Source organism: Tenebrio molitor, chromosome 2 (assembly GCF_963966145.1).
Source record: "Tenebrio molitor chromosome 2, icTenMoli1.1, whole genome shotgun sequence".
NCBI classification, from domain to species: Eukaryota; Metazoa; Arthropoda; class Insecta; order Coleoptera; family Tenebrionidae; genus Tenebrio; species Tenebrio molitor.
Window position 1 is genome coordinate 3,256,381 of NC_091047.1, and position 17,335 is coordinate 3,273,715.

Genomic DNA, 17,335 nt, shown 5'->3' on the forward strand with positions numbered 1-17,335 from the left:
TTTTCGTAATTCATTATCTGCTGCGGACTATTGTAACCGATTAGTTTTGTTGTAATTTGTTCCTCTCCAACACTTTGCACAATGATTCCATTTGATGCAGAAGGTTGCACATAAACGTAAGGTTTTACTCTAAAGAATACACAGTGATCATTTATAAGTTCAAATTCATCATAACCAAAACCATAACATATCAAATCATCACTCATCGTCTCCAATAAAGCATCTGTCGCTCGCATTTTTAACTGTGACTCTCTTAACACACTCTTTTTTACTTTCAAAAAATTGTCAATAATTTCTGCAAAATCGCTCAAGTCTGTGTCGCCGAAAGTTACACCCATCAAAGAAATATCGAAGACATTAAGCGTTGTGGCGTGGAAAATTATAATTCCCATCAAATAAATATCGAAGGCATTAAACAGTTTATAATTTCTAGAAAGTTGAACAATATCACTTATTGAGACTTGCCAGTTGTCTAAAAAACTCAGAATTTGATCTGTCACTGTTGAAAATGTTGGAACTGTGCAATCTTCATCCGTTGACCATCGAGCTCCGTCGATAAAATTATCAATACACAATCTTTGTAGATTAGTACCGTCCGATTTAAAACAATAATCCTTAGAAGGCAACGCACCCCTTCCCGGTAGTGTTGTTGGCCACGTTACATTACTCCATGTCTCCGTCAAACAGTAATCGGCAATTAAGAAATTAGTCACATTGGCTTGATCAAAATTCAAAGAGTCGACCGACTTTTGCATAATGATGTACTCATCCTCCACAGATACATTTATCTTAGTCCTGGGACTAAAGCGCAAATTTACAACGACTTGACGAGATACTTCATCTACATCTATTATCTTCATGATTCTATACACGTAGTAAGTTTTCAAATGTTCAATCTCGTCAAGTTTAGGAAACACATATTCTTCGATCAATTCCATAATGGCAGAACTTAAAGGATTTATCCCTTCAAGATATTTCACTTGAAGGATTGCAATATATTCAGCACTTTCGTACATCACATGTTTAAAAGAAACTACATTACTCCTAATTACTCCGGAATCGACGATTCCGAAAGCTTCGCACCAATAGTCACCACTCACATTTGCGTAAGGAGTAAATGTATACACATTTTTGTCAGTTGTCGTATTAGTACTGGTAATGTCATATCGGAAAAGAAGACTAGACGGATAAGCATTGGTAAAACAGTTAACCAAAACATCAGAATTATACCACTTCAGCCCACGAGATTGCACGACCGTTAACGTTAACTCATTTTGATTTCCACTCAACTCTAAGCTGGAAAAATACTCTTCTGCCTCCTTTTGACACAACACATCCCATGATGTGTCTGGCATTAAAACCCAACCACTAGAAGTTAAACTCCCATACCAGTTAGTGTCGTCGTAAACCACGTTCCTAGACCAGAAAGTGTAGTTAATCTCTTTTCCAGAATTGCTCCAAACGTAGCTACCACGTTGGGTTTTCTTTAGACCGATGGCACAAGTCAGGTTTATTAGTCTACTGTAAACATTGTTCTGATAGGGTTCAAAAAACTCTGCTTGTAGACAAGTTTCATCATAATAATTTCCCACATAAAAACACGCGGATTTTGGAGCGAAAACGCTTTGGAAGGAGTCTGTAGCACCGCATAACTTATTGCTCCACAAATTCGATTTATCATAAGCACAAACGATTGAGTGTTTCTCATCGCAGGAAACCGCAACCATGTAGGAGTTGTTGTAGTATAAGAGACAATCTTTGCCTTTAATTTCGCCCTCGTAGAAAATGGTACCGTTAAAATCAGTTTTGTAGAGCGTACTCTGTTCAATCCATTGCAAGAATTCCAAACCATCAGTGACGTTTCGTCGAACGGGCATCCAAACAGGAGCAATTTTCTTGTCAATAATGATGTTTTTGTACAAAGGAAATGACATCAAGTTGTTAAATGGACAGTCTGGTGGAAAACTTGATTTTGGACTAAGCGTGTAGCACATACTACCGTTATCAATCAAACCCTCAGGACATTCGGGTAGTTTCTCTGGTTGCACGGAAGAACAAACAGGTTCGGGACCCCACTGACCATCAGAGCATGTCCTATACGCCAGTTCTTTCGCCTGGTTGACGCACAAAGGTTTCGACAAAGTCGCATTGATCGTTGCTGGCCACTCGACTCCGTACAAGGTGCTGCTGGTAGAATTACAAGACTACAAAGATTGATGTTTTTTCAAAAACGTCAAAAATCACTTACTGCGTCTTCAGACGATACACTTTCCATAACGAAAAATGCAGAACAAAATAAAAACCACACGAAATGCTTCATGACGCACTTTTTAGTGGTATGTTTGCAGTTGTCATATAAGTACATCCACATGAACAGAAACAGTGTTACTGACCATTACGTGGAATTTGTACGTTTTATCGTGGTACGATAAAGGAAATAAGTCTGAATCTACTACGATTAGTTTAAATTAAAAGTTAAATTAGATTAGATTAGACTAAGCTTGACAATTATTCCGCCAGATTTTATTAAAACTACTGAACTAATAACGTTAGTAATATTTATTATTACAACACCTCTTGAGAGCACGTGTATACAAATATAGTGTATTAGTGTTGAATAGAATAAAAAATAAAAACATGACAAAACTTTGCAACGTGGCCATTATGCAGAACACATAAAAGAAGACCTCTCCGAAATCCAATTTTGACAAAAAAACAAAAGTCCAAGTCAATCCCAGCATGAAAAAAAGTAAGATGGCGAGACGCCACTGAAACATCGCTTCGCTGTTGTTGACGCCAGACTTTGTCTTCCTGTGAAATGATGAAGAGAAAAATGACGATGTTAATTTGAACAGAGCCTAAAAGTCAGATAGGAATGCGCCAAAGTTATTCCATTCATAGCTTTTTTTTGATTTAGGTTTACAATAATAAAATTTTACTAAATTTAGGGAATTTAATAATATCTACTCGCTACATCTGCCAAGACCTGTCATTTTTAATGTCATTGAAAATACGCAAACTCCCTAATGCGACATTTATAAAATTCTCAAATTACTTGCTATTAACTTTTATTAACTAATATCTCTATACAGGGTGTTATGAAGTCCACGTAATAAATTTAATCAACAAATGAATTCTTTAAAATAAACATTTTTTACATTATTGATCTTTTTTTAATCGAATATTTTTTTTACATTTTTCTAACCCCTAATTTGACACTTCGCACATGGGATAATCATCAATTGAAACGAAAAAGTAAGTGAAAATATGTTTGTGCGGTAAAAACTTTACAGTTTTTTGAAAAAAGACCGCTGTTCTAATACTAACAGTTTTTACTGTTTTTCATTCGAGTATTTTAATCGATTAATTCTTTTTTCGTGCTTCGTTATCAATGGATGTGTAAACACATGAGCGGGTACGAATTTTAGGGTTGAAATTATATTTAATTTTAACTCTGGAAGAATTTGTGGAATCAATGATAAATAAAAAAAATGTTTATTTTAACGGCCCTATTGGTAGTTAAATTTATTACGTGGACTTCCATATCACCCGGTATAACCTCAATTTTTATATTGACATTTTTCAGTTTTTCACCTTAGGTCGAAAGTGTACAGTGTTGCCAGCTCTATTTTGAATGTAAATTGCGGTGTCGGTGGTTCTTTGATAAAAAAAACAGATTATAGATGGACGAAATAAATTAACAGGATAAGATTATTATCACGTTTGATTAGAATATCATTAGCATCATCAAAAAATAAACGAAAGAAAAAGATTATCACACGAGAGGTTGACAGGAAACGAATGATTAAAGAGAATTAATTAAAAGTCGATGAAATATTTTTAAATCATTTAATTAATTACATAAACAAAGTCTTGGTAAAATATTTATTACAATAATTGGATAAACGTTTGGATACAATGATAGGTACAACAAAGTCTACCCTGATTATCAAAATTTAAACAAATACTTGTGGCCTTATAATATGTATTATATTGGGTGATTCAAAATGATTGTGAATAAGTATGGCAACTATGTACGAAAATTTATGTGGCAACTGTGTGGGTAGGATAGAGTTGACATTTTTTTGACAGTTCATAGTCGCGCTATTTTGAAAATTGTGAACTCAATGTGCAATGGTATAAAACAAATCAAATGCACGCTTATGAAATGTCATACAAATGTCACCCAATATATGGGGATATTTTTTTAACGCTGAACATACTCATAGTCCCTATGTTCAGTTTAAAAAAACATAGATCAATATATTATGAGTATTCTCGTAGCTACACAACCAAAAATTGTAAAAATTATTCCGATTGATGGAATTGATCTATCGGGATACGTGACTGAAAAAACGTCACGCACATGTCTTATGCTCTGATTGGTTGCTTGATTACATAAATGCATTGACCTGTGTTTTTTAAAACTGAACAAAGCGAATAAGTATGGACTATGTTAAGTGTTAAAGAAGTGTCCCGATATGTATATACGATACGATATGATATGTAATAACATATTCGAATCAACATTAACACTAAACTTAGAAATTTTTTGTGTAATATTTTAATTTTATTAACTGCGTGTAGAAATATCTCGTATTCTTATTGAATAGAATAAAGAAGAGAAACATCACAAACCCTTGCAAAGTTGATAGAGTGCAAAACAAATATTCGAAAACCACGCCAAAATCCAGTTCGGCAAGAAACCCAAAGATCCAAGTCATACCCAACATGAAGAAAAGAAAGAAGGCGAGTATCCAATGGTAGATCGTATCATCCGTGCCAAAATGGGTGCATTCGATTCTCTTCTGCGTCACGTTATTCACGATGTAAGCAAAAATAAAACCGTTGATGATCAGAGCGATGCAAATGGGAAGCCACACTGCCAGATATAGACCGTATCCTGAAGGATAACACAGACCGACTTTACCACTCACATAACTGTCAGCGTCGAAGACGAAAACGCCGAAAACCGGAATCAGAGGACAACCCCAAGCGAACAGACACGACTTAAGCTGGAGATACTCGGAGTGTCCTCCGAAAACCACGACGAACCGCTTGAATTGCAAAATCGCAATCACCAACATCCAGCAGAACTGCGATATGATGGAGTAGTGAAGAAGCATTCCCGTGAAAGTACAACCTACATTATCAGACCGACTGACGGTGCTGGATACGTAGAAGAGAAGAAGCTGGAGCATGCTAGACAAGACGAAATGAAGGAGGAGTTGATTGCCCACTTTGTTCCTCCACTTTTGGAAGAGGATGGCAGTGAGGACGATGACGCACATACCCAAGAAAGAAATAGTGCAATTGATCGCCGTGATCCAGTCCAGAACTGCATCGTCGTATTTGTCGTCGTCGAGTAGAAGCAGACCAAAATGCGTAGTGTGCCAGTATTTGCAAAGAACTAAAGGTGTGAGGTCTAGACTGTCGCTGTCGTCTTTCCATAATCCTGGAGTAGATTCGTCGTAGTTCCAATAGGCACACTCACCGTGACTGTCCTTTTTAGCGACTTTATGATATACGGAAACAGGTCCTTCGTAATCAGCAGTTACGGGAAGAACGACGCCAAAAATTTTGCTGATCGATTCCGCTCTGGATTTGTTCTCGTTGAACAGAGCGTCGTTGTAGTACACGGTTAAAACGACTTTAGAACTTTCTTCGGTTTGATTTTTCAGTTTGGAACTTAACAAAACCGCACTGTCAAGATTATCGTACTCCAGTAGATCTAAAATGTTGGCGTCCCCCTCTAAAATCTCTGGCCGAAATGAATGATCGTCGTTCAAAAGTGCAAATCCAGTGAAATTGGTTTCGTCCAAGTCGTAGATCAACAGCATGAAGTTTTCTGCGCTGAACCAAACATTCGACTGATTGTTGTTCTGGATAATAACGTCGACGTACCGGAGGATCAGATCCGTGGCGGCGTATTCTTTCTGACTTTGTGAAAGAACATCTGATTTAACTTTGTGCATGTTGCTAATTATTCTACCCAAAATGTCCAAATCGATATCGACACTCGGACTCACTTGTTCCAAGATTTGGCCAACAAGATAAACATCGATGCTAATAAATTGGCAGTATCTTTGAGACAGTATCAGAAGTTTTGACATTTTCTCAGACACTGTGAAATTAGATTGAAAAATAATCGTCAGCAGCTCCGTCACGTCGTCGATGTCGGTCAGAGCGATGGCGAAATAACCACGACGGTTGTATTTGCAAATTGAGAAATTTGATATGATCTGAAATTCGCCATCGCTCTCCCAGGAACCCCGTTTCAACTCAATGTCGTAGTTCCAATACTCGCAAGTTTGCATTTTGTATCCATCGCTGTTGATTCGATGAAGAATCCAGACTGGACCGTCGTAGGACACCAAGGCCGGTATTCTTACACCAAAAATTTTAGTAACGTTTTTGGAAGTCTTTAAAGCTTCAGTAAAGAAGCCATCGTCTAAAAATAAAGTAAAAAGAATTAGTTCCACTTCCTGTGATGTTATTGGTTGTGGCATCAATTCAACTGAATTTATCCAAACTGCACTTTCTAGGTTTTCGTAATTCATTATTTGTTCCGGACTATTGGGACCGATTAGTTTTGTTGTAATTTGTTCCTTTCCAACACTTTGCACAATGATTCCATTTGATGCAGAGGATTGCACATAAACGTAAGGTTTTACTCGAAAGAACCCAAAGTGATCATTTATAAGTTCAAATTCGTCAGAACCAAAAGTACGACCTATCAAATCATCACTCATTGTCTCCAGTAAAGCATCTGTCGCTCGCATTTTTAACTGTGACTCTCTTAACACATTCTTTTCTACTTTCAACAAATTGTTAATAATTTCTGCAAAATCGCTCAACTCTGTGTCGCCGGAAGTTGCAATTCTCATCAAAGAATTATCGAAGCCGTAAGGACTTACGACACCGGAAATTACAATTGCCATCAAATAAATATCGAAGGCATTAAACAGTTTATAATCTGTAGAAAATTGAGCAATATCACTTATTGAGACATCCCAGTTGTCTAAAAAACTCAGAATTTGATCTGTCACTGTTGAAAATGTTGGAACTGTGCAATCTACATCCGTTGACCATCGAGCTCCGTCGATAAAATCATCGATACACAATCTTTGTAGGTTAGTACCGTCCGACTGAAAACAATAATCGTTCGACGGCAACACACCGCTTCCCGCTTGTGTTGTTGGCCACGTTACATTTCTCCATGTCTCCGTCAAGCAGTAATCAGCAATTAAGAAATTAGTCACATTGGCTTGATCAAAATCCAAAGAGTCGACCGATTTTTGCATAATCATGTACTCATCCTCCACAGATAGATCTATCTTAGTCCTCGGACTAAAACGCAAATTTACTACGACTTGACGAGATACTTCGTCTAGATCTATTATCTTCATGATTCTGTACACGTAGTAAGTTTTCAAATGTTCAATCTTGCCAAGTGTGGGAAACACATATTCTTCGATCAATCCCATAATGGCAGAACTTAAAGGATTTATCCCTTCAAGATATTTCACTTGCAGAATTGCAATATATTCAGCACTTTCCGACATCACATGTTTAAAAGAAACTACATTACTCCTAATTACTTCGGAATCGACGATTCCGAAAGCTTCGCACCAATAGTCGCCACTCACATTTGCGTAAGGAGTAAATGTATACACATTTTTGTCAGTTGTCGCATTAGTACTGGTAATGTCATATCGGAAAAGAAGACTAGTCGGATAAGCATTGGTAAAACAGTTAACCAAAACATCAGAATTATACCACTTCAGCCCACGAGGTTGCACGACCGTTAACGTTAACTCATTTTTATTTCCACGCAACTCCAAACTGGGAAAATACTCTTCTGCCGCTTTCTGACACATCACAGACCATGATAGTTCATGCTTTAAAACCCAACCACTAGAAGTTAAACCCCCATACCAGTGAGTGTCGTCATAAACTACGTCCCTAGACCAGAAAGTGTAGTTAATCTCTTTTGCAGAACTGCTCCAAACGTAACTACCACGTTGGGTTTTATTTAGACCAATGAGAAAACTCGTGCCTCCTAGCCTACTAAAGACATTGTTCTGATATGGTTCAATAAACTCTGCTTTTAGACAAGATTCTAAATAATATCCCTCATAGAAACATGCGGATTTTGGAGAGAAAACGCTTTGGAAGCTGTCTGTAGTACCGCACAACTGATTGCTCCACAAATTCGATTTATCATAAGCACAAACGGCCGAGTGTTTCTCATCGCACGAAACCGCAACCATGTAGGAGTTGTTGTAGTATAAGAGACAATCTTTGCCTTTAATTTCGCCCTCGTAGAAAATGGTACCGTTAAAATCAGTTTTGTAGAGCGTACTCTGTTCAATCCATTGCAAGAATTCCAAACCATCAGTGACGTTTCGTCGAACGGGCATCCAAACAGGAGCAATTTTCTTGTCAATAATGATGTTTTTGTACAAAGGAAATGACATCAAGTTGTTAAATGGACAGTCTGGTGGAAAACTTGATTTTGGACTAAGCGTGTAGCACATACTACCGTTATCAATCAAACCCTCAGGACATTCGGGTAGTTTCTCTGGTTGCACGGAAGAACAAACAGGTTCGGGACCCCACTGACCATCAGAGCATGTCCTATACGCCAGTTCTTTCGCCTGGTTGACGCACAAAGGTTTCGACAAAGTCGCATTGATCGTTGCTGGCCACTCGACTCCGTACAAGGTGCTGCTGGTAGAATTACAAGACTACAAAGATTGATGTTTTTTCAAAAACGTCAAAAATCACTTACTGCGTTTTGAGACCGTACACTTTCCATAATGAAAAAAGCGGAACAAAATAAAAACCACACGAAATGCTTCATGACGCACTTTTTATTAGTTGTCATATACATCCACATAAACAGAAAAAATGTTACTGACCATTAGGTGGAATTTGTACGTTTTATCTTGGTACGATAAAGGGAATAAGTCTGAATCTACCACGATTAGTTAAAATTAAAAGTTAAATTAGATTAGATTAGACTAAGCTTTTTTTTTATTAAAACAACTGAACTAATAACATTAGTAATCTTTATTATTACAACATCTCTTGAGAGCATGTGAATACAAATATCGTGTATTAGTGTTGAATAGATACAATAAAAAATAAAAACATGACAAAACCTTGCAACGTGGCCGTTATGCAGAACACATAAAAGAAGACCTCTCCGAAATCCAATTTTGACAAAAAAACAAAAGTCCAAGTCAATCCCAGCATGAAAAAAAGTAAGATGGCGAGACGCCACTGAAACATCGCTTCGCTGTTGTTGACGCCAGACTTTGTCTTCCTGTGAAATGATGAAGAGAAAAATGACAATGTTAATTTGAACAGAACCTCAAAGTCAGATAGGAATGCGTCAAAGTTATTCCATTCATGGCGAACGGAAACAGTACTAAAACCACATATTAGGGCGTATTCTGTAGGCGATACGTGAATTTTAGCGGACGTTAAATTTTGACGGCACGTTAAAGTGTAGACTCCAGTCGCTTCGTGAAGGGACATTAGGTGGGGATATGCAGCAACGCTATTAACGTGCGGTCTAAATTTAACACCGGCTAAAAATTAACGTATCGCTTACAGAATACATCCTTTTATCTTGTTTTTTTTTTAATCAAAAAACTACGACCTTTTGATTTAGGCTTACAATAATAAAATTTTACTAAATTTAGGGAATTTAATAATATCTACTCGCTACACCTGCCAAGACCTGTCATTTTTAATGTCATTGAAAATACGCAAACTCGCTTATAAAATTTGAACGTGTAATTAAAAATGACTTGCAAAGTGCGACATTTATAAAATTCTCAAATTAGTTGCTATTAACTTTTATTAACTAATATCTCTATACAGGGTGTTATGAAGTCCACGTAATAAATTTAATCAACACATGAATTCTTTAAAATAAACATTTTTTACATAATTGATCTTTTTTTAATCGAATATTTTTTTTACATTTTTCTAACCCCTAATTTGACACTTCGCACATGGGATAATCATCAATTGAAACGAAAAAAGTAAGTGAAAATATTTTTGTGCGGTAAAAACTTTACAGTTTTTTGAAGAAAGAATGCTGTTCTAATACATACTAACAGTTTTTACTGTTTTTCATTCCAGTATTTTAATGAGTGTACGAATTTTAGGGTTGAAATTATATTTAATTTTAACTCTGTTTGGAAGAATTTGTGGAATCAATGATAAATAAAAAAACGTTTATTTTAACAGCCCGATTGGTGGTTATAGTATTTTACAGTAGAAGTTCGTTAGGATAGCCTTTACTGCCGAGCCAGAGGTTTTGTGAGGCTGTGAAGGCCCTAACGGACGTGTATTGTCAAGGCGGTCTCAAGTTACAGGCCAGGACACTGGCTGCGTTGCCACATTCCCTGGTAGGCCATTCCATGACCTACGACGTTCCTAAAATTTTTAAACTAATTCGACATTTAAAATAAATGTTGACAAGTCCTTGGTCAAATTCGTCAAATTGAATTAAAAATGTCATTTAAGTGTTGCGTAGCAAATTGCAACTCAAATTATGCGTCTTCTTCTTCAAATTACGTAGTCGAAGAGTGAAGAATTCGCAAAAGTAGCTAGTTATGTTTGTGCTAAACATTTTAGGGGAACAGATATCAATGGGGACAAAATGATGCGACTTGTGCCAAACGAGGTGCCAATAACTTCTAATTACGAAGAAATTACAATTTGGGAAGAAATAATCAAAATTAGTAACGAAGACACAATCACTGGGGAAAATCTTTTGGCTTTAAAAACGAATATTGAAATGAAACTGGGAAGCAAGTTACAAGAAATGGGGTGGGATTTAGACAATGGGGAGAACAAAATTGTTATATTTAAATTGGAAATGCCCACCTCGCGTTAGTTTATAACCAAGCAGTTTCAATAGCCCGGAACACCACAGAGGATCTGAAATATTATCAGTAACAGTAATGAGCCCCGTTATTTTTCTGTCCCCAAGGTGGTTCTAAATTACTGTATTACAATGCGATAACGCACTTTTGAACTGTCGTAAAATTAGATCACTCATATTTGACAAGTGCAAATACAATGACAGGTTTAGTGGATTTCGAATTTTTTCACTAAATGTTGGTGAAGCAATGTTGTCAGACTGTGGTAGGCCATTCCATAGCACACTGTCTTTGGTCAGTGTCATGGCCTGGTAAATGAAGATCGCCTTGGTATTGTACAATAGTTTTTGTAATATCACTACGATTCGTTCACAATAATCTTTTTGAAATACATTTTTTTCAACGCCATCGAAAAACCGAATGATTAATAAGTGTGCGGAGGAGGTCGTCATGTCAACCGTTGTTTGTGAAAAAAAATTGTCTCAATGTTGTTTGTCAGATCTGTTCAACGCTTAAATTTCCGTTGAAAATAAATGAATGAAATCAATAAAAAGTCGCAATCAAGATATTCCCGATGTACGGAAGTGAGGTCATCGTTATTGCCTGCAAAATCGCGCTTGTGTTAGTGTTAAAATTGTGAAGCATCATCTTCGATCTTGTCTACATTTGCTGCTGTTTGTCATATTCTTTCAACACTTAACTTTCCGTTGAAAATAAACGACTGAAATCAATAAAAAATCGCGATCAAGATATTACCGATGTCCGGATGGCCACAAGTGAGGTCATCGTTATTCCGTGCAAAATCGCGCTTGTGTTGGTGTTAAAATTCTTCGATCTCGTCTACATCTGCTAGTGGCATACGGATTTCGATTAATTCAAGGTGTGTCTCATAACATTAAACATTAATTATTGTACCAATTATAAAAAAGTTGAAAAATAAAGTTTAGATCTACGTAGCTATAATTATTTAGTCATTCATAAGGGCCGCTCCCGCTCATAACAGACAGCCTTAACGGACTGCGGCCGTTATGAGGTTGTTTACATGGTGACAAACAGTCCGGAAAGCCACCTTTAACAACTAGATATTACAATAAATGTATTACGTGAACTTCCATATCACCAGGTATAACCTCAATTTTTATATTGACATTTTTCAGTTTTTCACCTTAGGTCGAAAGTGTACAGTGTTGCCAGCTCTATTTTGAGTGTAAATTGCGGTGTCGGTGGTTCTTTGATAAAAAAAAACAGATTGTAAATAGACGAAATAAATTAACAGAATAAGAGTATTATCACTTTTGATTAAAATATCATTAGCATCATCAAAAAATAAACGAAAGAAAAAGATAATGGCACGAGAGGTTGACAGGAAACGAATAATTAAAGAGAATTAATTAAAAGTCGATGAAATATTTTTTAATTCATTTAATTAATTACATAAACAAAGTCTTGGTAAAATATTTATTACAATAATTGGATAAACGTTTGGATACAATGATACAACAAAGTATACCCTGATTATCAAAATTTAAACAAATACATACTTATGGCCTTATAATATGTAAAGGGTGTTTTTTTTTTTAATTTGGCCTCGAAGTAGGCGTTGAAGAGTCGATTGAGAGCGCACCACTCGTGTAAAAGCGTAAGATTTAAACAGCTGATCCGTGATCCGTAACCTGTATAGTGCGTTCACAATCGACAGTTCAACGCCTACTTCGACGCCAAATTTAAAAAAACACCCGTTATTATATTGGGTGATTCAAAATGATTGTGGATAAGTATGGCAACTATGTACGAAAATTTATGTGGCAACTGTGTGAGTAGGATAGAGTTGACATTTTTTTGACAGTTCATAGTCGCGCTATTTTGAAAATTGTGAAATCAATGTGCAATGGTATAAAACAAATCAAATGCACGCTTATGAAATGTCATACAAATGTCAACTCTACCCGATCCACACACTTGCCACATAAATTTTCGTACATAGTTGCCATACTTATCCACAATCATTTTGAGCCACCCAATATATGGGGATATTTTTTTAACGCTGAACATACTCATAGTCCCTATGTTCAGTTTAAAAAAACATAGATCAATATATTATGAGTATTCTCGTAGCTACGCAACCAAAAATTGTAAAAATTGTTCCGATTGATGGAATTGATCTATCGGGATACGTGACTGAAAAAACGTCACGCACATGTCTTATGCTCTGATTGGTTGCTTGATTACATAAATGCATTGACCTGTGTTTTTTAAAACTGAACAAAGCGAATAAGTATGGACTATGTTAAGTGTTAAAGAAGTGTCCCGATATGTATAAGTAATAACACTAAATTTAGAAATTTTTTGTGTAATATTTTAATTTTATTAACTGCGTGTAGAAATATCTCGTATTCTTATTGAATAGAATAAAGAAGAGAAACATCACAAACCCTTGCAAAGTTGCTAGAGTACAAAAAAAATATTCGAAAACCACGCCAAAATCCAGTTCGGCAAGAAACCCAAAGATCCAAGTCATACCCAACATGAAGAAAAGAAAGAAGGCGAGTATCCAATGGTAGATCGTATCATCCGTGCCAAAATGGGTGCATTCGATTCTCTTCTGCGTCACGTTATTCACGATGTAAGCAAAAATAAAGCCGTTGATCATCAGAGCCATGCAAATAGGAAGCCACACTCCCAGATAGAGACCGTATCCTGAAGGATAACACAGACCGACTTTACCACTCACATAACTGTCAGCGTCAAAGACGAGAACGCCCAAAACCGGAATCAGAGGACAACCCCAAGCGAACAGACACGACTTAAGCTGGAGATACTCAGAGTGTCCTCCGAAAACCACGACGAACCGCTTGAATTGCAAAATCGCAATCACCAACATCCAGCAGAACTGCGATATGATGGAATAGTGAAGAAGCACTCCCGTGAAAGTACAACCTACATTATCAGACTGACTGACGGTGCTGGATACGTAGAAGAGAAGAAGCTGGAACATGCTAGACAAAACGAAATGAAGGAGGAGTTGATTGCCCACTTTGTTCCTCCACTTTTGGAAGAGGATGGCAGTGAGGACGATGACGCACATACCCAAGAAAGAAATAGTGCAATTGATCGCCGTGATCCAGTCCAGAACTGCATCGTCGTATTTGTCGTCGTCGAGTAGAAGCAGACCAAAATGCGTAGTGTGCCAGTATTTGCAAAGAACTAAAGGTGTGAGGTCTAGACTGTCGCTGTCGTCTTTCCATAATCCTGGAGTAGATTCGTCGTAGTTCCAATAGGCACACTCACCGTGACTGTCGTTTTTAGTGACTTTATGATACACGGAAACAGGCCCTTCATAATCAGCAGATACGGGAAGAACGACGCCAAAAATTTTGCTGATCGATTCTTCTCTGGGTTTCTTCTCGTTGAACAGAGCGTCGTTGTAGTACACGGTTAAAACGACTTTAGCACTGTCTTCTGTTTGGTTTTTCAGTTTGGAACTTAACAAAACCGCACTGTCAAGATTATCGTACTCCAGTAGATCTAAAATGTTGGCGTCCCCTTCCAAAATCTCTGGCCGCAACGAATGATTGACGTTCAGAAGTGCAAAACCAGTGAAATTGGTTTCGTCCAAGTCATAGATCAACAACATGCAGTTTTCTGAGCTGAACCAAACATTCGACTGATTGTTGTTCTGCATAATAACGTCGACGTACCGTAGGATTAGATCCGTGGAGGCGTATTCCTTCTGACTTTGTGAAAGAACATCTGATTTAACTTTGTGCATGTTGCTAATTATTCTAACCAAAATGTCCAAATCGATATCGACACTCGGACTCACTTGTTCCAAGATTTGGCCGACAAGATAAACATCGATGCTAGTAAACTCGCGGTATCTTTGAGACAGTATCAGAAGTTTTGACATTTTCTCAGACACTGTGGAATTAGATTGAAAAATAATCGTCAACAGCTCCGTCACGTCGTCGAAGTCGGTCAGAGCGATGGCGAAATAACCACGACGGTTGTATTTGCAAATTGAGAAATTCGATATGATCTGGAATTCGCCATCGCTCTCCCAAGAACCCCGTTTTAACTCAATGTCGTAGTTCCAATACTCGCAAGTTTGCATTTTGTATCCATCGCTGTTGATTCGATGAAGAATCCAGACTGGACCGTCGTAAGACACCAAGGCCGGTATTGATACACCAAAAATTTTAGTAACATTTTTGGATGTGTTTAAAGCTTCAATAAACAAGCCATCGTCTAAAAATAAAGTAAAAACGATTTGTTCTACTTGTTGTGGTCTCGTCACTGGTTGTGGCATCAATTGATCTGAATTTAACCAAACTGCACTTTCAAGGTTTTCGTAATTCATTATTTGTTCCGGACTATTGTAACCGATTAGTTTTGTTGTAATTTTTTCATTTCCAACACTTTGAACAATTATTCCATTTGATGCAGAAGATTGTACATAAACGTAGGGTTTCACTCTAAAGAAAACAAAGCGATCATTTTTAACTTCAAATTCGTTATAACCAAAATGAGAACTTATCAAACCATCATTCATCATCTCCAGTAAAGCATCTGTCGCTCGCATTTTTAACTGTGACTCTCTTAACACATTATTTTCTATTTTCAACAAATTTTCAATAATTTCTGCAAAATAGCTCAACTCTGCATTGCCGGAAGTTACAATACGCCTCAAAGGAATATCTAAGACAAATATGCCTCTGACGCGGAAAGTTACAACACCCATCAAATAAATATCGAAGGCATTAAACAGTTTATAATTTCTAGAAAGATAAACAATATCACTTATTGAGACTTGCAAGCTGTCTAAATAAATCAGAATTTGATCTGTCACTGTTGAAAATGTTGGAACTGTGCAATCTTCATCCGTTGACCATCGAGCTCCGTCGATAAAATCATCGATACACAATCTTTGTAGGTTAGTACCGTCCGACTGAAAACAATAATCGTTCGACGGCAACACACCGCTTCCCGCTTGTGTTGTTGGCCACGTTACATTACTCCATGTCTCCGTCAAACAGTAATCAGCAATTAAGAAATTAGTCACATTGGCTTGATCAAAATCCAAAGAGTCGATCGACTTTCGCATAATGATGTACTCATCCTCCACAGATACATTTATCTTAGTCCTGGGACTAAAACGCAAATTTACTACGACTTGACGAGATACTTCGTCTACATCTATTATCTTCATGATTCTGGACACGTAGTAAGTTTTCAAATGTTCAATCTTGTCAAGTGTGGGAAACACATATTCTTCGATCAATCCCATAATGGCAGAACTTAAAGGATTTATCCCTTCAAGATATTTCACTTGCAGAATTGCAATATATTCAGCACTTTCCGACATCACATGTTTAAAGGAAACTACATTACTCCTAATTACTTCGGAATCGACGATTCCAAAAGCTTCGCACCAATAGTCACCACTTACATATGCGTAAGGAGTAAATGTATACAGATTTTTGTCAGTTGTCGTATTAGTACTGGTAATGTCATATCGGAAAAGAAGACTAGTCGGATAAGCATTGGTAAAACAGTTAACCAAAACATCAGAATTATACCACTTCAGCCCACGAGGTTGCACGACCGTTAACGTTAACTCATTTTTATTTCCACGCAACTCCAAACTGGGAAAATACTCTTCTGCCGCTTTCTGACACAACACAGACCAATATAGATCTTGCTTTAAAACCCAACCACTAGAAGTTAAACCCCCATACCAGTGAGTGTCGTCATAAACTACGTCCCTAGACCAGAAAGTGTAGTTAATCTCTTTTGCAGAACTGCTCCAAACGTAACTACCACGTTGGGTTTTATTTAGACCAATGAGAAAACTCGTGTTTGTTAGCCTACTAAAGACATTGTTCTGATATGGTTCAATAAACTCTGCTTGTGGACAAGAATCTCGATCATAACTCTTATAGAAACATGCGGATTTTGGAGCAAAAACGCTTTGGAAAGAGTTTGTAGTACCGCACAACTGATTGCTCCACAAATTCGATTTATCATAAGCACAAACGGCCGAGTGTTTCTCATCGCACGAAACCGCAACCATGTAGGAGTTGTTGTAGTATAAGAGACAATCTTTGCCTTTAATTTCGTCCTCGTAGAAAATGGTACCGTTAAAATCAGTTTTGTAGAGCGTACTCTGTTCGATCCATTGCAAGAATTCCAAACCATGAGTGACGTTTCGTCGAACGGGCATCCAAACAGGAGCAATTTTCTTGCAAATAATCATGTTTTTGTACAAAGAAAATGACATCAAGTTGTTAAATGGACAGTCTGGTGGAAAACTTGATTTTGGAGTAAGCGTGTAGCACACACTACCGTTATCTATCAAACCCTCAGGACATTCGGGTAGTTTTTCTGGTTGCACGGAAGAACAAACAGGTTCGGGACCCCACTGACCATCAGAG

At 37.2% G+C, this 17,335-nt stretch overlaps 2 protein-coding genes across 2 annotated transcripts; both read right to left on the reverse strand.

The window, feature by feature from the left end:
- Positions 1–4,308: 4,308 nt before the first annotated feature.
- Positions 4,309–6,317, reverse strand: LOC138125015 (adhesion G-protein coupled receptor G6-like). Its single transcript, XM_069040225.1, has 2 exons — positions 4,727–6,317; positions 4,309–4,331 (listed from the first exon to the last, which is right to left on the reverse strand). The coding sequence occupies exons 1-2, from the start codon at positions 6,315–6,317 to the stop codon at positions 4,309–4,311; spliced, it is 1,614 nt and encodes a 537-aa protein (XP_068896326.1).
- A 4,071-nt stretch (positions 6,318–10,388) lies between these two features.
- On the reverse strand, positions 10,389–15,015 carry LOC138125016 (adhesion G-protein coupled receptor G6-like). The gene is made up of 2 exons (XM_069040226.1): positions 13,425–15,015; positions 10,389–10,444 (listed from the first exon to the last, which is right to left on the reverse strand). Exons 1-2 carry the CDS (start codon positions 15,013–15,015, stop codon positions 10,389–10,391), a joined length of 1,647 nt encoding a protein of 548 aa, XP_068896327.1.
- Positions 15,016–17,335: the final 2,320 nt, after the last annotated feature.